This window comes from Aphelocoma coerulescens, chromosome 1A (assembly GCF_041296385.1).
Source record: "Aphelocoma coerulescens isolate FSJ_1873_10779 chromosome 1A, UR_Acoe_1.0, whole genome shotgun sequence".
Lineage (NCBI taxonomy): Eukaryota > Metazoa > Chordata > Aves > Passeriformes > Corvidae > Aphelocoma > Aphelocoma coerulescens.
Window position 1 is genome coordinate 52,386,458 of NC_091014.1, and position 25,850 is coordinate 52,412,307.

A 25,850-nucleotide genomic window follows, 5' to 3' on the forward strand; every position below is an offset into this window, starting at 1 on the left:
GCAGGAACACAGCTTCCAGGGCCAACTGCAAAACCCTTCAAGCAGCTGCACAAAAAACAGATCGCCTCTGTCTGAAGTTTAATGGTTCTGACAGAGTTTTACCAGGGGGGCAGAGAAACAAAGAGATGGAGCAAAAGGACATTGTTCTAAAGCAAGGTCAGGTAACAGCCTTCCTTCCATAGAGAAGCTCCTAAAATTGCAGGCTTTTGGCCCAGCTCCACCTTCCTTGGCTCTGCTCAAGCCATCATCCTCTTGAGTTGCTTCCAGAGGAGCATGGAGACACCACACTTGCTCCACCAAGGGACTGTCTTTCATTGCAAGCCGTGCAGTTCTGTTCTCCAGGTTATCTGGACAAAGGACTGACACAGCTTCCCAAGGCACCTGGGAGGTTTTATGTCTCTAAAGGACTTTTCAAGCTCACCTCTGCTTAGAAGCAGCTGCTGGGTGGGACGAACAGAGCTAAGATAAAGAGGGCAGGTGGAAGGTGGTGGTAACATTCGTCTTTATTAGGTAACAGATGCTCAGGAGCCCTGGAACAGGGTTTTCAGACAGCAGATATATCTCTGGGGAACCTCCCCACCACCAGTTGCATCTCATATCACAAAGCATCCCTACTCTGAACTCCATGTGGATAAATAGACTTTTCTCACATAATCCATAAAACAATTTCCTCCCAACCACAAACCAAAAAGTTACAGTATATACACACACATATAAAAAAAGTTGTAGGGACAGATGGACAGCAAATTTTTGAACAGTGTAGAAAAAACAGGGCAAAGATCCCTCACTCTGGAGGGGGCAGAGACATACCAGCCATGCTAGGACCCTTGGTGGTTCACGCTATTTATTACCTGGGTTTCATCCCAACAGCCTCTCCCAGCTCCTGGCCCAGCCAGTATTCCCTGCCACCAGCCCCCAGGGCTCAGACTACCATTAGTGACAGAGTGAAACCTCAGCATCACTGCTTTCCCAAAGCCTTACCTCCCATTTTACTAAAGCACAGAACTTCCCACGTGCTGCATGCAGACCTAGAGAAATGCAAAATAACTCAGAGGTTGCCACAGGCAAGGAGTTTCTGTATTTTAGGAAAAAAACCCCATGACAATGAAAACAGCATGAGAGCCACAGAAGGTGAAAAAAGAGGCAATCTACCCCCCAAAACAGGATCACTGATAAGCTAGGGAACTTGGGAATGGGCAATCAAAGTGTGTGCAAACTCAAGAGCTGTTCTGCACACCTAGGGTACTTGCTCAAAGCTGAAGTTGGTGTCACTAGAGCATCCCCTACACTGATCAGACACTCTTGAGAGCAACCTCTTCCCCTCAAACAATGAGCTCCTCCTCCAACCACCGACTCCGGGAAGCAAGGGACACCCCTGCCAGTAGGACAAGAAGCTCAGGCTACCGGCCATTGCAGGCAGCTGGGTGTCCACCAGCTATTCCCCAAATAAAGTGGGGGAGGGAGGTAAACACCTTCTGGTCCCCATGCTTTTGTCCACAGCTACAGACCACAATCACTGGGAACAGGCTTTGCTGGGAGATGGGTTTCTCCTGGTCCCAGTTTCCATCTTCTTGAAGCCAGGAAACTCCAGGACTAGCATTACCTGCGTTCAATTACTGTAGCACATGAAATGATCCTCCCAAATGCCAAAAGACCCTGTGCAAAGGGAAACCACAAGCCCCTATCTTTCTCCTCTCATTTTGAAGGAGCTCATGCCTCTCTGCTGGATACATGTAAAAGCTTCTTGCAAAGCAGTCCAAGTTTGCAGGAGTTGGGCAGTACAGGCTTGATTGGGACAGGATGGGTTTGGATGGCTGCCTGTATCTAAATGCTTCGAGCTGCCAACATGGAGAACATGCCGGCTGTACACATTGCTGAAACAGTGATGCCCACTTGGCAAAGGCTGGTTTCCACATATGCACATGTGAGAGGGCAACCACTCTTCACTTCTTTGGAGAGATGCAACAGGAAAGGCAGAGGGAAAGAGGGCAAACCGTTCCCTCCGTGTCCCAAATCCACCTCCCACTCCTGGAAAGTCATGGGCAATTCAACACCTGCAAGTCAAACTGCTCAGAATAGCAATGGAAACAAAGCTGGGAGACTTGCACCCTGAACCAGTGCCTCCCAAATCCTGCAGGAGCTGTGGAGCAGTTGGAGAAGGTAAGGAGAAACACCTGAAGACAAGTTCTGGGACAGGGAGGTGAGTAAAATAAAAAAAAAATGTTTCTAAAAATTGTTCCTGCATCAACAAAAAGGCACCAGAGAAGCATTCACCCTTCATGCCAAGTGCGGGGCACAGCATGTCCACCTCTGCTGCCACCCAGCACCAGATGACCCAGGATGCCAAGGTCTTCTATCAGGCTCTGCTTGTTGCAGACTGCTACAAACCCACCCCCTGCTGAAAACTGGAGGCAGCTATCACAGGAAAAGAGGCATGAAGCAGAAGGAAGGGAAATCTGCTGCATTGTTCCCCATGTTTTTGTAAAGCCACAAACACTCCTATAAAAAAACCTGTATAAAAACCGTAGAGAAATTTTCTGGGCAGTACTTGGCCCCAAGCGATACTCCCAGAGCACCTAGGTAAGTTGGGTCTAGGGGGCTTCAGTTTCCTGACACACAACTCAAGGAAAGCTGGTGCCTTCCCCTTTCTTTTGGGAACAGCCTCAGGCCCCAGCAGCCCCATGGGACAAGGCTTGAACAGATCCTCTGCCCTCCCCAGAGATTTCTTTCTGCAGAGGTGTTTGGAAAGGGAACAAAATACCCCTGAGGACAGACACGGGATGTGCCACTTCTCTGTGCCGTGGGCTTGTGGGCTTCTCTCCCAAGCAGGGACGGGTGATTAGTGTCGGGGCAGCACTTCTCAACAGCCCCAGGCATAGTGACAAAAACCACAACTAGACAGATTCTTGCTGCAGTGCCTGAGAACAACCAAGGAGGCTAGTAAAGCTAAACCTGGGGCAAGTTTAGAAAAAAATCAAACCCAAACCCCTCCCTCCCTCTCCCACCCCATCATGATCCCACCAGCACAGCCCTAACCTAGCACTTTTTCTAAGCTCCAGAAGGGAAGTCCAGGCTGATGCTCAACCAGGCTGTCGTTGCACAAAGGGACCCCATGCCAGCGTTAGGAGGCAGCGATGGCCGTGCCCCCACTGAGCTTGACGATCATCTGCTGGCAGTCGTTGCAGGAGCGCTTGTCCCCCACTTTCTCCAGGGTGCGGGCGGCCTCGGCCAGCAGCACCGCTCGCTGGCCCGGCGAGGACAGGAAGGACAGGGGGAGATGGCGACAGGCCAACAGGATGGCTGTGGCTCGCTCCCTTTGGCCCGGCAATGTGTCCAGTTCACCTATGGGCAAAGAGGAAAGAGAGAAACTCAAAATAGAGCTATCACCTGCATGAGAAAATCCCACCACACGGGCCCTCAACTGCCACCACCGAGCACAGGCTTCTCTGGCTGGCATCCCCTGGCTGAGTGAAGAGCAGGGGGGCACCCTGAAGGCCTTTAGGCTAGCAGAGAGCACTGAGCTAGAGTCAGGTAGGAACTGTCAGTCCTGTCTTGTACAGAGACAGTTCCTTTCAGTTGACTTCCTAGGGCTCATCCCAACACTGGCATGCACATTTGCCCATTCCCTTACATCCTTCATCTTTTGGCTCTTCCCTTTAGAATTCCCAGCTCCTGCCTTTGCACTGACTGCTCCAAACCCCAGACTGACAAGTTTTGTGCACGTGTAGCTTCATGAAGGAAAATATTTTCCAGCCTGTTCGCCGACATCTCCAGCCCAGGGCTGGCAGCCCACGTTAGCTGGCTTGTAGAGAACATGGCAGAAGCATTGTCTGAGCCACAGGCTGATGGCAGCTCAGTATCCTGACACAGCAGAAGACACTGCAGGTTGTATCTATGCCCCCACACCTTGCCCAAGGGCTGCCCCCTCCCAGCCCCACAGGCAGTGGGTCACTGCCTGGGCCCCAGGACTGACCCTGTTTGCTGCTCTGGGGCGTGCGCCGCCTCAAGCTGTGCTCCAGCAGCTGGTGGGTGCGGGTAGGGCTGGCACCCGCCATCAGGCGCACCGTGGCCTCGTGGAGGAAGACCTGGAAGGGAAGGCAGGATGGAAGATGAGAGGTGGGCTGGCACAGGGACGACGCTGCGGCTGAACTTCTGTCATCCCTCAGCCACCACATTTCAAGAGCGGAGCACTGACACCTTGACAAAAACAGAGACCCCATTTCCACACTCCTCCCTCATCTCTCCACCTGTCTGGGGAATTTGCAGGTCAGAGCAACCATGAGGAGGGGAAAAAAAAATTGACACCTAACTGTGAGTGGCCTGGAAAGGGGGAGGATTGAGAGCAAGAAACAAGGTAGGAAAACTGGAGAACAAACTTTGGCACTGTGGTCCAGGCAGGATTCTCAACCCAGGCTGCTAGTGCAGTGCTTTGATAACAGCACCAAACTTTAAAATCCAGAATTTGAAGAATACCAGGACAACTCTCGTGTCCAAGTATGAGACTATACTTCCTCTACAGAGGCTTATAACTAGATAAACTGAACAGAAGGGGGAAAATGTCCAAAAAAGCATCTGGGGATCTACAGATGCAGAAGGCTTCTGACCCTCCAGCTAATCAGCAGAGCCAGCACGGCTGCAGAAGCTTCCTTCCACACTCCCCAGAGGGACAGACCCAGTCTGAAGCCACCTTCATAGACAGGATGCCGTGGTATTTGGCAATACACATGTGCTGATGGTTTTCTATGCAAAAGCTAAAGTGGATACTTCCCCACACGCACTGAACTCCCACGGGAGCCTCCCTCATCACCCAGCAACAGAAAGTATGGAAGCTGGTAGTGGAAGACCATCCCACCCCAAGTGTCCAAAGCACTCAAGCCCACATACACCCTACGTTCCCAAGGGCAGCAGCTTCCCATTACCCCCAGGAAGGGCTATAGGTAAGCTGAAGGTGGATTGGCCAGGGAGGTGAGCCATCACCTTGCGGTAGGCGGGTCTGAAGCTGTGGGCCAGCTTGCGCAGGCTGCCGAGGTCGCGCTGGAAGCCCGTCAGCTCGGGGGCCGAGGCGTGGTAGGTCTCACCCAGCGCCTGGCTGGCGTTCGCCTGCTTCTGCCACAGGCTGGTGCGGAGGGAGAGCAGCAAGTCACAGGCCAGCAGCTGGATCATCTGCAAGAGCCAAGGTGCCCAGGCACACACGCTTAGTAACACACAGCATTGGGCACAGAATGAGCTCCATGGCTGCTGGCACGGCCCTTGGGAAGGCAGCCACAGCACCTCCTGCCTACCTGGAGGCTCCCCTGGCCTCCCCGCTGTGTCACCCCCCACAATGCACCGAAGGGAGCAGGCCTTTGCGTTTCGCCCAAGTGGCATCTCTCAACCAAGAGGTCAAGAAAACACGTGCCAAGGGCACATTGCATCAATGTTACGTGCCCTTGCCAGCACCTTTCACTGGGATCAATGCCAACAAATTCAAACTGATCCCACGGACACACAGCCTTCTGCAAAGGCTTTCCTGCCCAAACAGTGACGCTAACTAGTGGGAAACAGCAAAGACAGCCTTGCTACCTGCAGAGAAAAAAGAGGCAGTCTTGGCACAGCCGACAGCAGCTGCCAAACCCCTTTTCCCCATCTACTGCTGCCCCCTAGCACCGCTCCCGGCTCTGGGAGGGCTCTCTGCCTGTGCTGCTGAACGGAGAGTGCCTCTGTACTGCACTGCAGAAACATTGCACAGTCACTGCCACAACATGCAATGCAACTACAATGCACTACAGCTGCCACCCAGCAACGACGAAAGGGACCAGAACCACGTCCCATATGCCATGGAGGGAAGCTCCAGCTTTATGTAATCCTGGAAAGAAGAGAAACAAGCCCCACACAAACTCAGGAGTAGCACAGCATAGTCACACTTCTGTGTCAGAGGATTCAAACACTCATGAGAGTGGCCTGAAACAGAGCAGGCTCAACTTAGTGACGTCCTGTTTTACAGGTATCACCAACTTGACCTGGAGGAGAGAGATGGATACTTTCCATCTATGCAGGACCAAATTCAAACTGCTCAAAGCACCAGGAAGGGGTGACAGCTACTGGCACAAGAGGAACGAGAGCTGAGACTGTGCCTGGGGAGATGACACTGTACTTGTGGCTCTGCTCCCTCATACAGAAGAAACAGAACAATGGCAATGCCCTTTGCAGGATAGGGAAGAAGTCTCCCCTCTACCCCCATGACACACAGAGTGAATGGAGAATGCAGCTACAACGGGGAAGTGACACACCTGCAGCAAGACCAGCCTTACAACCAAGACAGACCACGTGTTATCCTGGGCTTATAATGCTTACATTGTTGAGGACAGTGCTGGATATGCCACTGCTCATGTTGAGGCTGTTCCACAAGTGACTGCTGGCCCTCTCACAGTGACCCAGAGAGCTCTGCTGTCCATCTGCCTTCCCAGACAGAGAGGCCTGCATGGCTTTACACATGTAGAAGGTGGCTTTCACCAGGGCATTCCTGAAACAGAAAGCAGGCTGCTTTCAAGCAATACCATGTCATGCTGCCACAACATCAGCTTTCACTCTCCCACCTTCAAGAGATACCATCATTCCTTAGACAGAAAAAAGACAGCAATTGTTCCTCGCCTACACAGACCGCACAGAGGAATGAGAGGAAGTTGGCAAAGATTCTTTAGTGCAAAAGAACAGAGATAGTGACACCATCCTTTCCATCACCATGTGAGTTTTGCTTGATTTTGGAATGTGGGAGACTGTGCAATTAGAACAAAGCCAAAAGACATCCCAAAAGAAGCAACTACGACCGTGACTTCCAGTCCACAGCTTTACTATCAGTCTGCAAGCCTTGACCTACACATGAACTGCTGAGCACACTGGCACTAGCAGAGCACAGGAGACATGCAGCTCCAGAGCACAGGTAGGTGTGACCCTACAGGACAGCATTAGGGGAAGGAGTCACCCCTTCAGGAGGTTGAAAAGTGTATGAGGCCTACGCACTCGGACATCTCCAAGGATTTTGGCATGCGTTCCACTTCTGCAAAATGTGACCTCACAGCTGCATCATCCCCTCTGAGCCAAGCAATTGCCATAGCCACGGCTGCTGACCACCACCGGCACACCACGTCGGGACCTGCAAAACAGAACCATCAGCTGCAGCCCAGGAGAGCACACCCGGCTCCCTCACACTGTGAGGACAGGTATCGAGGGCCCTTGCCAGTGCCTTCTGCTGGGATTGATGCTAATGAGCCCAAACTGATCCCACGGGAACTCAGCCATCCATGTGAACGCTGAAATGTGCTGCAAGAACACAAAGGAACTTGGCAGCATGCAAACACCCTACATCTGACTGCAAGCAGAGTTTTGGATGGCGCATTTGTATCTTGTCAACAAGAACTTACCCTACCAACTTGTCTAGAAACTGTTGACTTCCTTCCTGTCAATGATCTCCACTCACCCCCCCAAAATAACAACTCCATTCATACATACACTCATGATCGGCACTAATCACCATCAAAACAGTACATCAGGTTCCCTATGTAATTTCCTTCATTATTTAACATCCCCTCAAAAACTTCCCAAAGCCTACTGAGGGCCAAAAGACATATGTTCTGCTACTCTAACTTGCCTTTCAATTCCATGACAATATTGACCTGAACACAGACTTCTCTTTAAAAAAATAATTATTTAGTTTTCCTTTTATGTTTGCTCTATACATTTTAGGTACAGCACAGTTAGCCTGTGTCTAAAGCTCCACCAGCATCCCAGTGAGCTGCCAGGTGCTGTCTGTACCAACACCGAGCAAGACAAATACTCCAGCAGCCTGCTACCAACCCAGCCCAGATGAGCCCATGGCTCAGAGGGATTCTGCAGCCCTTGTTGGCCCACTAGATATACACCAAGGGACCAAAACAAGCACCTCCCAATATACGCCCAGAGCTTGCCTAGAGCAGAGGCTGCAGGTCTCTGGAGATTGAGGAATATATCTGACAGCTACTGTGAAAGTGGGGGCCACCCAATTCAATAGGTAATTAAGTGGAAAAAAACCCTTCCTGTACTTCAACTGCAATGCTGCTATGTTTGTTTATATGCTCCACCCTTCCTCTTGCTTTGCATTGCCAGGAGCAAGCTCTCAGGTGAGGGCACAGGGTTCAGATTGGAAATAAAATGTTGCCCAACAATACAAATAGCAGCAATCCCAGCTGGGCACTCAGCATTACAACACAGAGCCAAATTTACAAGCCTTCTTAATCACTCTCTTCCAGTCTGAGCAGTGGTACCACACTGGCATGCAATCAGGCCTCACTCCAAGGACTGCATTTATCCTTGACTGGAGTTTGAGAGGTGGTAGGGAGCGGGAATTTGTATTGGCAGTAGATCCTGCGGCTGAAAGAGCTTCAGGTATGCCAGACTTACCCAGGGCAGACTTGAGTAGAGAATTGCTGGCAAAAGGTGGGGCTCCACTTCCCATCGAGTCCAAGAATGAGTTGAGCAATTTCAGGTACTCCATGGCACCCGAGAATTCACTGAAACAAGAAGCAAGGCAGGCCTTTGCTATGCTGTCAAACAGAAGATACCAAGGCACTACTCGTTCACAAGTCATCTTTAAACAGTGCTGACCCATTAAGCCCACAGAGAGTTCAAGCTCTTCAAGTAACACAACACTGCTGGACTGAAGAGACCACCCCGAGAGTAAAGTGCAGAGCGATGCTCCAAAAGGAGCAGCCTCACATCTCCCTTTTCATGACCACCAGCACAGAACTAGATTTAACCTCAAGTCTCACCTCAAACACAGACATATGTTACAAGTTGTTTACAGGCTCCTTTTCAATCACTGCCTCCAAAAGAGGCTGAACTACACTTCTCTAATTATTTGCATATATGCAAATACATATGAATGGAAGTAATAGCATGTTCACAACACTGGTCAGAGAAAATAGCATATGCAGCAATGACCTAATTTACTGGGACATGCTACAGATGAAGATCTTGAGCTCCCACCCCTAGAAGGGGACAAAAAAGTTTGCTATTTTACTAAAGCTAGTCCTTCCCATGAGGAGACAGGACTCCCACTAGTATAGTGACAATCCACCTCCCTTATTTAAATCCTGCTACCTTCTCTCATCAACAGCAGCATCTGATCACAAGCAATTAAACCAAACTGCTGCTCCTTCTCTGCTAGGAAACAGACATGAGATTGGAAAAAAAACCCAAAGCTAAGGGTACAGTATTTTCCTTCCACAGGTAGGGAAACTGGGTTATCTTCCCATCTGAGGCTTTTACCCATACTTTCTGCAGACAGGATCCTTATAGAGCTTCCCATATATGTATGTAACATTTGCCTGGCACCAGAAAATCTGGAGATCAGCTAGAAACAGTGCTGAATTACTAGCAAAGGCTGGGGTTCTGCTTCCTGTGGAGTCCAGGAGAAAGGTGGACATGGTTCAGTACAAAAAGCTACTGTTTTCCACCTATTTTCCCCTTTCATTTGGTCAAAGAGCTTAGAGACAATGACAATTTCATCCAACATCATCTTTCCTCCTCTTGCCACACGTCTGTTTGATTCTTTACTGCCGGTAAATGTTGCACTTCAGTCAGAAGAACACTCATGCACAAAGTAGCAAGCTTCTGGGTTCACTCTCTGACATGCCAGACCTTCACACTCTGAAAGCCCTGGACATACGTCCCAGTCTACAGCAGAGGTAGGTGCACGCTAATTTTAGTGCTCCTGAACATTAAATTTTATCTCAGCAGAGAAAGTGCCTTCCATTCAGTTGAGGAATCAACCAGTATTACCCCAGCTAACACCAGAAATTCCCACCACACCCAGGTTCACCTTTGACTTAAGAGGTTTTAATACAAAGAGGCAGAGCTTGCTCTGCTAATAAACCGTGGTGGTCAGACTAACATTGCGATTCCAAGCCTTTAACAAGGACTAACCACTCAGTTTGCCCCATAGCACTTGGTCAGTGGTTATACAAGCTCTGCCTCAGAGCCTGCTGCTGTGGCCAGCAGTGCCCAGTGGGACACACATACTCACCACGACTCCTCCTCCTCTTGTCCCGCTACCTCTTTCCTAGTCTGAGGCTTCACGAGTGAATCCACCGCTCGCTCTAGCAGGTTCTCACAGAATGCCTGATGGACTTGTGCAATGGGATCCGCTAGAGGAGAAGGATAAACAAAACCATTTAACTTGAATATCCTTGTAGACACCTCCCAAGACACCCAGAAAGAAGAATTAAAATGTAGGAAAGAGCATGAGGAAGAATAGTAGAGGGAAAATCTTGAGGAACTAATGCAATGATTTATAAAGACTAAGTTTTTAGGTCTTTTTCATCCTTTTAATCCACTTATAAAGCTGCAGCCTTTGGCCAAAGATCCCTCTGGCACTTCAGCCTCTCAGCAAAACAGTGAGGACTCTGCTCTGCAGAGGATAAACCTTAGTCACCCCAAAGTCACTCCCCAGACACTCAAGGCCACCTCTGGGCTGTGTTCCAGCAGATAAAGCGATGAGCAGTATGACACAGCGCAGGATACAAAGGGAGGCAAGCCAGACCATGCAGGCTGAGGAGACATCTCAGCTCCTCATGCCCTCTCACCCATCAGAACCACAAGCAGGTTGGGCAGAAAAGAACAAGCTCTCAGACATGACACCCACTTTTGTCCCAGACAAGAGTGGAGAGACTGCCAGGCTCAAAGTGTTGGGATGCCACACACATCTCACCAGGATTCCTTTGCGTGCAGTACAGGCTCTCCTTCGCAGCAGACTTCACTGTCCAGCTTCGCTCCACAAAAAACTTCTGTCCCAGGGGGTGGCACAGCCAACGCAACGAGTCAGGAATGGCACTTCGCTCTGAGCTGCACAGGCTTTGAGCCTGACTTAGAAAGTAGCTCTGGTGAAAGGAGAGGACAAGATTGAGAACAGTATCTAGGGAAAGAGCAGCACCACCAAGGACAAAGGTCGTATCATGACTACAGCTGGTATCATAATTGCAGTAGTGCTATAGCAGATGCCCTCTCCAAGATACAGCAGTGCCAGCTTCCAGGCTTTCCTAGATCTCTGCTTGAGGGTGTGATCGGGGAAGATAAGACAACTCACCGCTAGGAAGCCAAGCTTGCCTCCACAGCGGGTTTTCAAGCCAACTGCAGCCGTCAGGTGGATTTCTGCCATTGTGCTGGGTGGGATTTTTTCTTCTGCACACTCGGCCAGATTCACAGCACACAACGCCATGTGCAAGCCCGAGTAAGCTGAGCTGGAGGGAAGTTTACCTGTACCAGGAGGAGAAGGAAAAGTGTTAATTTTTAATCAGTAGTGCCAGCTACTAAATACTACCATAATTTGCAGGGCTTCCTTCCTAAAGAAACAACAAAAACCTGTTGACATGAGAAGCTTATACTGCAGTTGTTTCAGCTGTTCTTACAGAGTTCTTTTATTACATGAACCTGTTGTGTTTCAATACGTGGTCCCAGAATTTGTCAGGCTAATTTCTAACACAGCCCTCCCAGAGGAGAGAGGCTGTAGTGCTCTCCCTGTATGTTCCAGGGTCAGCTCCGAGTCTCCTCATTTGGGAAAACCAGACAGCAGATCTGCCACCTCTGCTCCCACCTGTTATGTGGAGCTGATGGAGCTTGTGATACGCTAGGGCCGCATCCCGAGCGCTGGTCTTGGCCTCATCCTCGAATCCTGCAGTGGCCTCCCTAGCCCGCCACTGATGAGAAGTCCTCTTCAGCAACCACCGCACCAGCGCCAGCTTCTGCAGGCTGTAGCGGATCACGTTCCAGGACAGGCTGCAGGCCAAGTCCAGGCGGGAAGCTGGCAGTGCTCGTCCGAGTACCGACAGGCAAGTCTGCAGGTTTGACGCAGCTGCAGCAAAATCACCCTGCAAATAACACAATGAAAGGTTCAGCAACAAAAATCACTATCAGACACACTTTGAGACCTCCTTGGCACTGAGAAGAAGACGAACTCACGTGCAAGTCTGGACAAGATCTTTGGCAGAGGGACATCAACACAGAAACTGAAAACATAACAGCAGTTTACAACCGGCTTGAAATCTGGCCCTACACATACTTTCCACACGTGGTTCTGATCCTGCACTGCCTGTGAGATACATCAGCACTAGGTGAAAAGAGTTCCCTGCCTTGTCAAACACCATGGAAATTTCAGGGTCCCCCTATCAAAAGCCAAATGCTTCCTCAGCAATAAAGAGGACTTCCAAGAGGCTGGAGGACAGCAGACCGACAGAGCAGAGGCCAGATTCTGGACAAAACCCAAGATGTTGCTGCCAAAAATTGATACAAGATGCAGTAGCTAGGAACAAGGACGGAACTTAGGAGCCTCTTCCACTGCTTCCATGACTCACTAACTTAGGCTGAGGAGGACAGCAATCTGCTCAGAACAATCTGCTGGCAACAGCTTCTCTGGAATCAGACAGGATGGCCCACTCAGGGGATACCATGCTCTTGCAGGTGCCAAGCCACTGCCTCATTGGGAAACATTTACCCACAATCCCACCTAAAAGATGCATTTGATGCAAAACGCCAAGTCAACTTTACCCGTGCCAAATCCAGGTCCGCTTGCTTGCGGTGCCTCCAGAAGGTGACCGAGGACCTCGAGTGCAGCCGGGTCACCGGCTCCCCGTGCACAAGGAGCTTTATGAACACACTCAGTACAATCACTCCATTCACAAGCCACAGGATTAGGGTGGGCATCATCCAACCGAACCAACCAGCTGCATCTACAATGGACATCCCAAAAGGGAAAGTTAAATTTTAACCTGGACACCAAAAGCTTGGCAACATGATAAGCACAGACCCCAAAGGATGTCTGGCTATGCATGCCACCTGTTTAATCAGCTTTTGCAAAGACTGCAGTTCAATCAGGAAACACATATACCAACACCTCTTCATCCAAACTCCAACCCTCAACATTCCCAACTAAATGATTATTTTTACAAGACTGATGTATAAAAAAAATGAATCAGCACTTCATTTTCCAGGAGTTGTCTTCTGATTTTTCTGTAAAACACACCCACAGGTACTCAATACTCCAGTATCATTTTCTGATCTCAGTTAAATTTACAAAGCAACACTGAGGAACCATACTTACCAGTCAGGGAAACAACTGCATGCCTACAGCATCCCCCAACCCTCTCCCCTAAGCTGTATTTTTAACTATGAATTTTATGGAATGAGTGTATCAACAAGCCAGTTGCAAGACTCCATAGCAATGGTGTAGTAATACTTTATTAAGTGACAAAAATCAGTTACCTTAAAAACAAAGTGTGAACATGCCTCAAAGTTTGGTAAAGACAGGAGGACACCCCTTACCCTGAACTACTTTTCAAGGGCCTATGCCAAAAACCCAGGCTGCTGGGCTACAAATCAGTGCTGCCTCAACCTCACCACTCTGAGCCATGGCTGGTTTTATGCAAGAGGAACACTGGATGTGAACTGGAGCCACATCCAAGCTGGCTCTCCTTCCACACCCTGCCCTGAATTACTGCCCCTCCCCACCCACTAAACAAAGGTCATACAACTCCCTGAACACACAAACCCGTCCTACTGAACCACACCGACCGTCCACCTCGTGACCGGCAGCCGTCGCAGCTGCAGGTGGCTTTTAGGGAGACCACGTAAGGCTGGACACCTTCCATGGCCCAAACCATCCTAGCTCCTTACCTGACTCAATTGTCAGCACGTTCCTGCCAGAGCCATGGCGCACCAGGCTGTCGGACTCGGGGGTTCCTCGAGCGTCCAGGAGGGATGTCAGCGGATTGAAGGAGAGGCAAAGGAATGTGAGAGCACAGAGGAGTATTCGAGAGCGATCCACCATACCAAGTGCCACAGGAGGAGAGTCAGGCTCATCTTTAACCTTCAGGGGAATAGGAATGGAGAGAAAAACGAGAAAAAACCCAATGGTTACCATTCTGGAGCACAAAAAAATGTTTATGCCAAGAAAGGGGTAGGGAAGAAGGAGAAACAGAACACGTATAAATTTGCTTTTGAGCTCTAGATGAGCAAGAACTCCAGTAAAGCTTTTCCTAGCTTAGTAAGATAAGGCTGAAATATTTGAATGCCTTCAACTTCCTTCTGTGTCCAGTCATTTCAGGTGTTAACTGTATCCCTGGGTTAGGCTAGGATTAACCTTTGCTGCCCTTACTCTTTTAAGGATCTCCCAGAAAACCCACTTCTTTGACAGCCACAAAACAAACCCGTAAGACAAAGACAGCTAACAGTTTTTTTTTCCTCTGATTACTTATGGTCTCATTAACCACAACTGATGTCATCATCCATTTCCAAGTTCTCCTGCTTTACTCCCTGGACATACATATCCTGGAAAGCCATGGGCTCCTTGGGTCATGAACATGCTCTGTAAGTCCACAGAGACTGTACAGGGGCTGAAGGATAAGCACAGTTCTTTCAGCAGCTAAGGTACGGCTCAGGTAATACAGCTCAGGAAATAGTCTCAGTCATTTAAAGAAAGGTAAGACACACACATGCACCTTCCTCATCCTTACAAAGGCTCTCTAAGCCCTCCAGACCTGCTTGCCAGATGTCTGCTGGTTCCACTCTTGAGACTAAGAATTTAAATTCTGGCTCTTACATATTCTGAAGGAGATGCCTTGAATTTGGCAATTAAAGTCACAAATACCTTTGCATCATCAAGGAGCGGGCTTCCTGGCTCTGAATCAATGGAATAGGGGGAAAAGCCAGCCTGGGATCCTGAATCAGAAGCTGGAGGAGACATCAGCAGCACGTTCTGGTTGAAGTCATCTATCTTCAGATCCACATCATTGTCAACCAGACTGCTCAGGTCAATGCCCTTCAACAGCTCTGCAAAAATCAGAGTGCATTATGTACCTCTTTCTCCACCCTGACTCCTGTCAGTAGCTCTCAGACTGGCTCTGTCATTGGAGTAAGATTGGTCACTGTTGATAGAACCTCTGTCAAGGATAAGAAACGGCAAGATACATCCTACATTCATGCTGACTGCCTCCCCTCTGCTGCAGAGCCTCCACAACTTACTGTTTTTTTGGTTAGCCAGCTTCAGAACCATGTTCTCCTGCCTCAGCTTATGGTTAGCCTGCTGCAGGTATTTAATGTAGTCAATGGCTTTTCTCAGGACTCCAGACTTGTGCATCTGTAAGGAATTAAAATGTACAAAAAGCTGTTTATATTAAGAGTATCAAAGGGTGACCCCTGTTTTTAGGAATACCACAACCCTTTGTATCACGTGGTGACAGAAAAGGGTATAAAGGACCTCTCAGCAGCTGCAAAGGAACCAATAGCAGGGCATGCTCTGTGGGCAAGGTATCAGACAAAGATCACAAGGACTGAGGTCTCTCAAAGACCTTATAAAAACAGTACAATGGAAACAGATTAACATCCAAATTACAATGGAGTTCACACCTAAGTTTCAGCCAGAAATAGTCCTTTGAAAGTACCATAGTTTGTAAATGAAGTGGATCAGTTCTGGGATAGAACAAGCTGCTGTCTGATCACCACTTAATTCTGAGATAAGTAGTTCCCTCCTTGCCTCATTCGCTTGGCCATCTCCATGCAAATCCTTGCTTCCAGCAGCAGTGGGCAAGTTTATCTTCCAAAAATAAGTCAAAAGTACTATGAAACCACTGCACATTACCCATGTTTTCAAAAAGTAAGCTTCCACTTCCAGCAATAGGAGGTGACTTCACTAGTGCACTTATTTGTGCAGCAGCCACAGAAGGTATCAAGAATACTACTGCCTGCTCCACCAGCATGAGGTAAAGCAAATAGGAACAAAGCCTGAATATGTGGTGCAAGAAAGCTTCCAATATTTGAGCATGCAAGAGTTTTTACAGCTCAACAGCTAAAGGAAATAAATTGGTAAGCTCTGTAAACCCTCATCCTTACTGCAGTCCCATGGAAAAGGAAACTTAATTGAAGCAAGATCTGGTTTGGCAGAGTTATGAAAACATCCACTTGGATATTCTACCTAGAGAGCCTATTTTAAGTTAGACCTAATGTAAGAATGAATGCATAAGGCATAGCTTATTTTCAAGAAGCAGTACCACTAGCATAGTAAAAGTAATATTTTACACATGACCCTTCCTGAATACAATTATCAAGCACAAGTGATTCTCACCAGTCTTACCCCAATACACATGTGCATACTACTAACAGCTACGTGTACCCAAATGCTTCCTTTGGTAGAGCAATGAGCACCTGAAAACAAAGTATTTATGGCACCCCATTTGCATTTATTCCCCATCTTTACCTTGGCATCTGTCCCCATGACAAGGTCCTTCAGCTCAATGATTTTGTCATTTATGGACGACCGGTAGCGCTTTTCAATGATGTTATGAGTTGTTCTCCTCTCTCCTTCTTTAGGTGGTTCAGGTTGCTTGACACCCCCAGGAACTTGTTTGATAGGCACCTTTTCTTGTCCCACCATCACAGGCATAGTGGTCAAAATGGTCCCATTGCTCCCAACGAGGGTCTACAAAGACCACATGTAACAAGTATCAAGAGCTATCAGCCAATTTAGATAAGGTTTATGATGGCAAAAGAAAAAGGAGTAAATAAAAGAATCAGGAAAAGTTGGTACAGCTCAGGAAAGATGTGAGATGCCAAATTCCTTCCATCTTTCTTAGCTGGCACAAGCATTGGCACAGCAACACAGGAAAATCTGTCACTCTGGCTCCCACACTGGTCACTGTGGAATAAGAACATCTCTTGTTCTCCAAGCACATCAACACTTCTGCCAACACTACGCTCTGTTCATCCACTTAAATAAAGAAAGGGACTGAGGCTCCTCCTTGTTCCTACAATCCTCACACTCCAAGTGTCCAAATCCACCTTTTCTTTGGATAAATAGTCATCAAAACAGCAACAACCCACACTACTTCCAACTAGTAATGACAATGCTAGAAAGGATCCAACTATGAAAAAACAACCTGTGGCTTGAGGAATGCAGTTGATTTGAATTTGATTAAATTAAGAAAAAAAATCCATAAGCTATAAAAATGCCTTAATATGAGGAACTAAGACTAATGAGTGATATACAGCAGTGTGAAAAGCTCAAACTTGGACATCTAGATGTAGGACAGACCATCTACAGCAAACTAAAGCAGTATGTACTCAAGAGATAAAATATGATGAATCCCATCAGAACAGTTGCACAGAGGGGCTCCTAGGACACTTGTAGTGAAAGAAAGTTTAGACTGCTTAATCCAGCAAAGCAGGATTTAGAAAGGCACCTGTGTTCTCTGAAGTACACCAAGGATCAGGGAAGCAAGTAGCTATGGAGAGTAAGAGTTATTTCAGTCAAAAGACAATAATAACTAGCCTAGAGCAACTAGCTATGAGCAATCACAGGAACAATTTTCACTCTGAAATAGCCTTCTAACTGGGATACCAGAAATTAATTTAGTTTCACTTCAAGATGGAACTTGACAAATAAGTGAATTTAAGTCTTATAATACCTTTCCTTGGCTAATATCCACCAAATTTCAATGTGTTCAAACATGCCTCAGATAGACACAATCTCTTAAGCCTCAAGTTGTGTGAAAACATCATCTAAAAGCAAGCAGGTTAATTGAAGATCTTAGCCTGGCTGCTAATAAGCATCTAAGAAGCATACCATGCTATTGCAAAAGAAGTCAAAATTTAGGTCCACACGTGCAAATTTATCTCCCCAAGTAAATATGCGTACAGAGATATCTGTTCAGAACACACAGTATCATAATAAATGTTTCTTTGGGGGCATAAGTTTCTAAGAGTTGATTAGAAGTGGAGGCCATGAAGCTCAACTGCCACCTCCAATGATTATAACAAATCCTCACTGCAAATGCCCTCCGAAAAGCAGCTTAATCAGTTGTCACATTCAATATACTACTATTAGACACTACTAAAGGGGCAAAAGGAAGTTCCACAGCTACTCTGAGCCAGTTAGCTTTCAGTTTCAAGTTAAAAACTGGACTGAGTTTTTAGGTCATATTCCTCTCCTTGTAATACCAGAAAAAGGTAAACAGAAATGTGCCCTTGGTCTTTGCTTACTGGCCATGGGAGGCTGCCAAACAGTACAATCTGTGTGTTTAGCCTTGACAAAAATGCAGTATTATTCACCCTGGATGTGTGTAGAACAGCCCTCAAAACCCCTTCTTGTCTGCACTGCTGCAGAATACTAAAGCTCAAGTCTCTTCCTTGCGTTAATAGGAGAGGACATCATTGAGGAGAGGGATAGAAGGACATCCATAGGGTACCTGCAGAGCTGTGGTCTGAATGGGAGCAGTGAGTGCTGTCAGCGCTGGGTTCTGTACTGCAGCCATCACAGGATTGCCATCTGTTTTCAGGGTTGTCAAGACCAGGGAATCCGTTTTTATGATCTGAGGTTGGACGAGAACCTAGGTTGAAAGGAGTTACAGGTGAAGAGGAGAGCAGGCACGTATTTCCCTGATGATCTCAGGAGCCAGAGGTAAGCACTGACAGAGTTGTAATAGCTTTACAACTCAGTGGATGGCAAAAGAGCAGGGTGAGTATTTCTTTCACTTGCACCCTGCATCACCTCGATGCTTTCCATTGGCCCAAATGCAAACTCTAAGCAGGAGACAGTTTGAACAGCGCTGGAGGGAGTGGAGCAGAGGAACCACCACGACAGCGGTTTTCAAATCAGTCACCAGAAATAAAAAAGTATGTAAAAACACAAAAGAGCTGATGGAAAAGCTGTTTTCCCCTCTCCAATTACACCTATAATTAGCTCTCTACATTAATTGTCTGAGTGTTCAGTCTAACACAGCTAGGACAGTCTGCTTTGGCAAACACCCATGGTAGCTTCTCCCTGCAATTTCACTGAAAAGATCTGTACCTTTAACATCAAGCAGACCAAAATCCACTGTAAGTTATTTTGCTCTTATTTCTTTCAAATACCTTGTTGACCCTCTGAGAACACAGAGATGGCATAGTACAACTGAACCACAGCAACTCTGTCATACTGAGTCTCATAGACAAACGTTTTTATTTAATACAAAGATGCACAGGAGTGAAAAAAAAAAAATCACATGGCACTGTAACAGTAAAAATATTAAAAAAAAAAACATGACAGAAGAATTGGAAGAACACATTCCAGTATCAACCAGTCCTTATAAGATATGATAGAGGTGATGGACTTGCAAAAAAGTACGCAAAAGTCAAAAGAGCCTGTTCTAGTAAAGTTTCCAACTGGGTTTGGTAGCATCAAGTCAAAAAAATTATTTTAGACTACATTTAGTTACCGTTTCGGTGAAAACGGTTGCTGAGCATGGCTCAGAAGTCACATCACATCTCACAACAGGGACTCTCACACATGCAGGTCACACATGACCTGCATGAAGTAAAATGCTTCTGGGACACAGGCTGGCTAGAAATACCTCTCAGGTTTAAAAATGTTTGTGCAAAAGCAATCCTAGCCAGGATCACCCGGCTTCACCACTTCTCCCCTGGCAAGCCAGGAGACCAGACCCACGAAAGCACTTTCTTGTTCTGCTGGATCCCTGCATCATTCCGCACTTTTACTTACGGGAACTTGCTGGACCTGTGGTGCAGCAACAGTCTGGACCGTGGCTGGCGTTAAGGTCTGGATGGTGCCGTTGGCAGCCTGCGTCAGCACTCGCTGGGCCTGCACGGTCTGCACCTGCTGCTGGATCGTAACCGGCTGAACTTGGGAGGATGTCACCAGGCTCTGGACTTGAGGCTGGAGAACTGAAGAGCAGAAGAGATGTCAGAAATGGACGAGAGATGCAGGTCTCCCTCCTGGAGCCCGGAAATGCATCACTCCTCTTCTTCCCAGAGCTTCTTAGTAGGCAGCATTCATCTAACACATCCCACATGTTGGGAACCTTCCAGCTGCTTTGGTGCCTTCTGCAAGAGGACACTGCACTTAGAATAGCAGCTTTCCAGGAAGAACGAGGATCAGCTAAGAGAAAATAAAGCCAAAACCCTTTAGTCTGATAGAACAGGACTCACTATTTCAGTGGCATTATGCAGGACATCCAACCTGCATTTTCCCACTCCCCCTGGTCTTGATAGACCATAGGATCCTGTCTGTCACGTAAAGAATCAACACCTACTAAAGAGGATCAAGTCATTCAGCATTCGCAAAGGAAGATCCCATCACCACTAAATATCCCTACAGGTGTCACTGCTCAGTGCAAGTACTGAGCTCCAGAGTTCGGTAGATGAAATGTGCCTTCATTCCAGACTGCCATGTCAGACAGACTGGATCCGCCCAGTGCACCCATCAGTGGGAGAACAGGGCTGCCAACAACAATCTTTCGAGACATACTTTTCTCAAGCTTCCCAAGAGCCATAGGGCAGAAGGCCAGGCCAGAGGAGAAGAGCAAGACAACAATTATGGTAAAAGGTCACACAAAACCACTAAAGATCTCATTTACAACAATTTCTCATGCTCCCCAACTCCAAATCCAGGCAGGTAGGAGAAGGGACACCCCACACACAGCATCACGAGAAAAGGATCACCAGCCTGTCATGGCTGAGGATGCACTTGGAGTTTGAACACTGACGCCACTTACTGGAAGTGCACCAGGCACATCCACAGCCTGAGCACCCTGAAATCTCGAGTGCACCAGGCACACCTGTAGCCTGAGCAGCGCAAGCACTACCTTGGAAACTTGTGGCTGCATTCTGGTAGATGACTGGCTGCTGGATAATCCTGGTCTGGGGAGCAGAGCTGAACGTCGGCGTGATCATGACGGCCTGCTGCTGGAGCTGAGGCTGCAGCGAGGGCCGCGGCTGCAGGACAGGGGCCGAGCGTGGAGGGGCTGGAGGCGTCGTCTGCGCTGCTTTGACCGGCAGGCTCTGGAGCTGGGGGGATGCAGGGGGTGGCGGGAAGGTTTGGAGCTGCACCTGGCTGTAGGGCCGCTGCAACTGCGGCTCCAGGGTCCCACTGCTGCTGCCACTGCCACTGCCACCCTGGAAGGTGCTGCACAAGGGATCCGAAAACAAATCTGGAAAGTCTCCTGCCTGATTACTGACAAACTGCAGCATCTCTGTAAAACAGAAGAAAATTACTTCAACACTATTTCATCGCCTGCATACTTTGACACCCGCCACTTACATGAGGACTGGAATTATGGCGTGTGTGCACAGAAGGGAGTGCTGGGTCCTTCAAAACCTTCAGAGAACACATCACACCAGTGCAACACCTCCAGAGCGAGACCAAGAGGTAGCCAGCAGCACAGCACTGCTGCTGCTGTTCAGGGCAAAAAGTAAGACCCTCCTACACTTTTCCAGACAACAAGATCCAAGCACAGACTAGAACTTAAAGCTATCTCCAATATATACCTAAAGTATTAGAGTCTTGTTCCATCACTCCTTCAGTCTAACCCTTTCAGAAGGAAGAAACTAAGCACCTCCCTAATTCCAATACTAACCATTCTCCCATCCAAGTTTTGGGAGCTTTCAAGCCCCCTATCTGTACTGTGCCCCACTGAGTATCTGGAAAATGAAGAGACAGGATCAGAATTCATCTTAGCTTTTTTTTACTTATAAGCATAACAAATTTTGGGGAAAAACCACAGAAGGAAATACCACTTTATAAAACTGTACCAGAAGAAATCCATGCATGTGTTTAAAACATCAGAATAACTTTTTCTGCTGGTTTTCTGCCTGCAGTCACTGCGCAACAGGTTCTTTCCATCCCACCTTCTCCAGGATTTTATCAGCCCACATCAAATGGCTCCTACTGCAACACTATAGGCCTTCTCCCAAGAGGAGAACATTTCACAACCAAGAGATCATTGCTCATAAGAAGAGCTTCCTCTTCCCTCAATCTAATCCAATTTAATCCAATTAGGCACCTTAAGACACCTGAATGCTTCCCCTGATCTGTGTGCAGGCAGTGGCTTGAGGAGTCAGACATTCTTCCCCGCCCCAGGATCTGCCCATGCTGCACTGGCTCTTCCATGGTTTTCTGAAAGTGCTATTTTTTTTTTTTTCTGGAAATAGGAAAAGAGGGAACCCACAAACCTAAGAGAACTTACAACAAAATAATAAATATGGGTTTAGGAAGCAAAAAATAGATTTCTGATTTACAGGAAAAAATATGGCAAAGGGCTCCTTACACTAGGACCTTTCTCATTCACAAACCCCAAAGGATGTTGCTGCTGTCATTTATGAGGCAGGTTTGAAGCAGTGAACTTTTGACAAGAAGTTTCCATGGATTATGTCCCAGCAATAAGAGGGCTATTAATTTGCTCAGCTCTCTGAAATGCCACCCACACATTATCCAATTAATTTGTCTGACACTCCTTTGTCTGAAACAGAGCAAAGGGATGAATCCTCCTCCAAGCCTCTTGCTCCCTCAACACACATTTCAACCTATTTCTGTGATACTACTACTCTTCCCTTCCAATAGCAATCCCTCCACACCCTGACACACATTTAAACACTGGCCGTGACCACTGCTCTCAAGAACTAGAGTCTATTGGAGGGAGAAGCCTGGGAGGAGATGTTCATCCACCTCCTGACCTGTTCATAACCTGACACTAAGTGGGGACGCACAGTTCCCCCAGCATGAGGCAGCAGCCACCCTCGGGGATCAGCTGGACCAAACCCTTGTCTCCACTTTTCACTAGAGGAATGAAAGATTTTTTTTTTTTAATGCATTGCCTTAGTTGGCTTTCACAAAACACTAGCAGAGCAAGGAGGGCTGTTTTAAGATTAACATCTAGATGGGTATTAAACAGCTCTCCACATTCCAACTGACTGCAGCTAAGACCATCCCAAATAACCCTGAACACGATAAAATTAATAATCCAAACTACTTCCCAAACTCTTTGTTTGATAGCATTGCTATTTCCTTATCAGACAGAACAACTGCAAGTAAAGAATAAACATAAATCAGATGAGATTTGCTCTGGAAGAGTAAATTCCAGAATAAGAACAAAACTTCAAGCACTGTGTTTTAAAGAATGGTGTGTTCAGTGCAGTAGATTTAATATTAAAAAAAACCTACTCCTGCTCTCACAAGTTAAATCACATCTTTAAGACAGACTTAACTTTGACTAAATGCAACAAGTCTAATTTTGATGAATTAAGACTGCCAGGAGATCAAACCCACCTTTTTTTAAGGGCCCAAGAGCTTTCCTAATAACAACACACAAAAAATTAAAAGCAAAAGAAACAGCCAACATCCAAAATATAAATCTCTGCCTTTTAAAACACCTTCACCTACCCAGAAATCAGAGTGTCTACACTCACTGTGAGAAACTCAGGTGCTTCTGGAGGACCAGCCATCAGTGATAAACCCAGTGTCACCAGAGCACCTGCACCCTCTGTGCTGGAGAGGTCTCAGGCCCTAAAGCAGAGTGACATTACAGCAGAAAAAAAATCCCAGCCCAACCCAAGGCTAAAAAACGTCAACAAGGTATTACAAAACCAAAACTGAGCCCACCAAGGGCTTCTGTTGCTTTCATCAGCCCAGGGCCTGAATACCTGGCAGAAAGGCAAGGGCTGGGCTTCAGCTGCTTCTCCCAGGTGGTGGCTCAGCTCTCCAGCACAAGAGGCTGCTCGTCCTCACACTCCTGGAGATGCTCTGAGAAACACAAAGCAGTGGAGATCCCAGCCTCAACAGAAACAACCTGTCTGTCCTGAACCCTGATGTGCTTTGGCCTCCAACCGACTCAAACCTCATGCTCCGATGTTACCCAGCAGCGCCTTGCCAGCAGGAAGATGCCCATGGCTGGTGGAGGAGTTTGTGCCAGGGCAGGAGGCAGAGCCTTTGGGCTCAGCACTGGGGCTCCCTGGTCACCCTTGTGCCCTGTCTGGAAGTATGAACCCAGTGAGCACTGACATCTCTGAGAACATCCACCACAAAAAATCAAAATCCACGCAACAGGTAATGAGGAGCCCCTCAGTCTGATTGGGAGAGGAACACCCATGAGACAACTTAAAAACCAAATGAAAGTCCTTTCAAAATTTCAAACCCTGAGACTAATCCATGCTAGAGCACAAAAAAAAAAAGCAGGATTGTCATACATTTTCCCCCTGCCTTCTCCAGGAAAATCCACCCCTGGAGCTGGGGAGGAAAGTGAAGCTCGTTTTCCTAAGTTACTCATCGCTCTGAATCACACCTCCCAGGGCACACCTCAGTTTGGAGCCATCACTGGGTTCATCAATTCGTCTCAGTTTCCACGTGGAACCTGAGAACTCATTACGTGGTGCTTAAACAACAGAGAACACCACCTTCAATGGGCACTATCAAACTTTATGAGCAATAATAACTAAGCCAAATGTGCTCTCACAGGGTAAATTCTTCTTTTATGACAAAAGAAAAAAAAGGAGTATAAATCCGGCCCCAAGCTACATGGCAAATCAGTGTCAATTAGAAATCTAAAAGTACTGATATAATTTTATCTCCCAGCTGCTAAACAAGGATATTTTGGACACCCCCAAAACTGAGCTCTTTTTGGGATTACAGCCTGCAGAGCAGTGACCTAAGGCAGGAGCTCATCTCCACCAGCCTACAGCACGGACCACACCGAGAAACGTCATTTTAAATGGGGTTTTCAGGAGCTGCTTCGTGTCGCCAAAAATATACATAAAATAGGCGTCACACGCAGGCGCTTCATTTTGCTGCACTTCAGTGGAAAACAGGGGTTTTCTCACAGATCTCAGCTGTGCCAGGGATGCAGTAAAGTTTTAGGATGACACGGAAAACGGGAAATTTAAGCAGTTAGAGCTGTTTCGATGCAGGATGGCTTAGAGGCTCGGCCTCCCACGGGCACTAGTGGCGGCACAGCTTCAGCCATCGTTCAGCACCTACTTTAAGCGAGCCACGAGGGAACGCGAGGGAAACGTGGGCAGTGTGGCTTGCCCCGCGAGTCTGCGGCAGGAGCAGGGGGACACGGTCATCACTTTCCCCGACCCCGTCCCAGGCCGGCCACCAGTGGGAGGGTGGGCTCGGCGGCTCGGACCCCCACATCCCCACCGCCCTCCTGCGGCTACGGCCTCGACTCCAGGCGTGGGGCAGCCCCACGAAAGTCGCTCAGAAGCGCTCCCCTAGCAGGGGAGACACGCGTGGCCGCTCGCCAGGCAAGCGCTGCCTGGGGGGACGCGCTCCGTCCCCCGCCTGTACGCAGCCGGGACTGGGGATCCCCGCTCCCCCCCGCGCCCGTGGAAGCCCGTACCGCGTGGGAAGCGCGCCCACCCTGCGCTCCCACTCCGCACTCGGGGAACACTCCAGAATCACGATCCAAGGACCACCCACCCACGCCTCCTACCCCAGCAGCCGCGGGCCTGCGCGGGAAGACCCGAGCGCTCCCCCCACCCACGCGTGAGGAGCCCACGCGCGCCGCCTCCACCCTACCACCCCGCTCCTTCCCGCGGCGCCCACCGTCGATGTCGCCCAGGGTGAGCTCGTCGCCCAGCTCGGTCAGGGTCTCCATACTCTCGGCGGCCAGCTCGCCGCCCTCCATCACGCAGGGCCCGCCGCCGACCCGGGCGCTCAAGCGGACGCTGCTGTCGCTGCCGGCGGGCGCCGCCGACCCCGCGCCATCTTGGGCCGGCCCGCGGCCCCGCCCCCGCGGCCCCGGCGCGCGCGCCCCCCGCGGTTTGTTGTCAATGGGACCAGGTCGCCCCCGGCCAATCGGCGGCCGCGGCGGCGCGTGGTGTGATGGCGCGTCAGCGATCAGCAGCTGCCATTAGCATAGCCCGCCCCGCCCCCGCGCGCCCAATATTCATGAGGGGGCGGGGCCGCCCGCGCGGGGGAGCGGCACCGCCGCCGCCGCCGCCTCCGCTGCCCACGGGAAACGCGGCCGGGGCAGGGTTCGCGACCCGGGATGCCGCCAGGATGCCCGGCGGAAAGGCCAGCT

The 25,850-nt window shown here is 48.7% G+C and overlaps 1 protein-coding gene across 1 annotated transcript; it reads right to left on the reverse strand.

Annotated features, from left to right (window-relative positions):
• Positions 1-480: 480 nt before the first annotated feature.
• On the reverse strand, positions 481-25,557 carry SREBF2 (sterol regulatory element binding transcription factor 2). The gene is made up of 19 exons (XM_069002651.1): positions 25,373-25,557; positions 20,640-21,026; positions 19,538-19,719; positions 18,246-18,386; positions 16,259-16,480; positions 15,028-15,142; positions 14,654-14,835; positions 13,681-13,873; positions 12,556-12,737; positions 11,606-11,879; positions 11,099-11,268; positions 10,724-10,892; positions 10,040-10,160; positions 8,416-8,525; positions 7,000-7,132; positions 6,334-6,502; positions 4,978-5,163; positions 3,974-4,085; positions 481-3,342 (listed from the first exon to the last, which is right to left on the reverse strand). Exons 1-19 carry the CDS (start codon positions 25,452-25,454, stop codon positions 3,122-3,124), a joined length of 3,351 nt encoding a protein of 1,116 aa, XP_068858752.1. The 5' UTR covers positions 25,455-25,557; the 3' UTR covers positions 481-3,121.
• Positions 25,558-25,850: the final 293 nt, after the last annotated feature.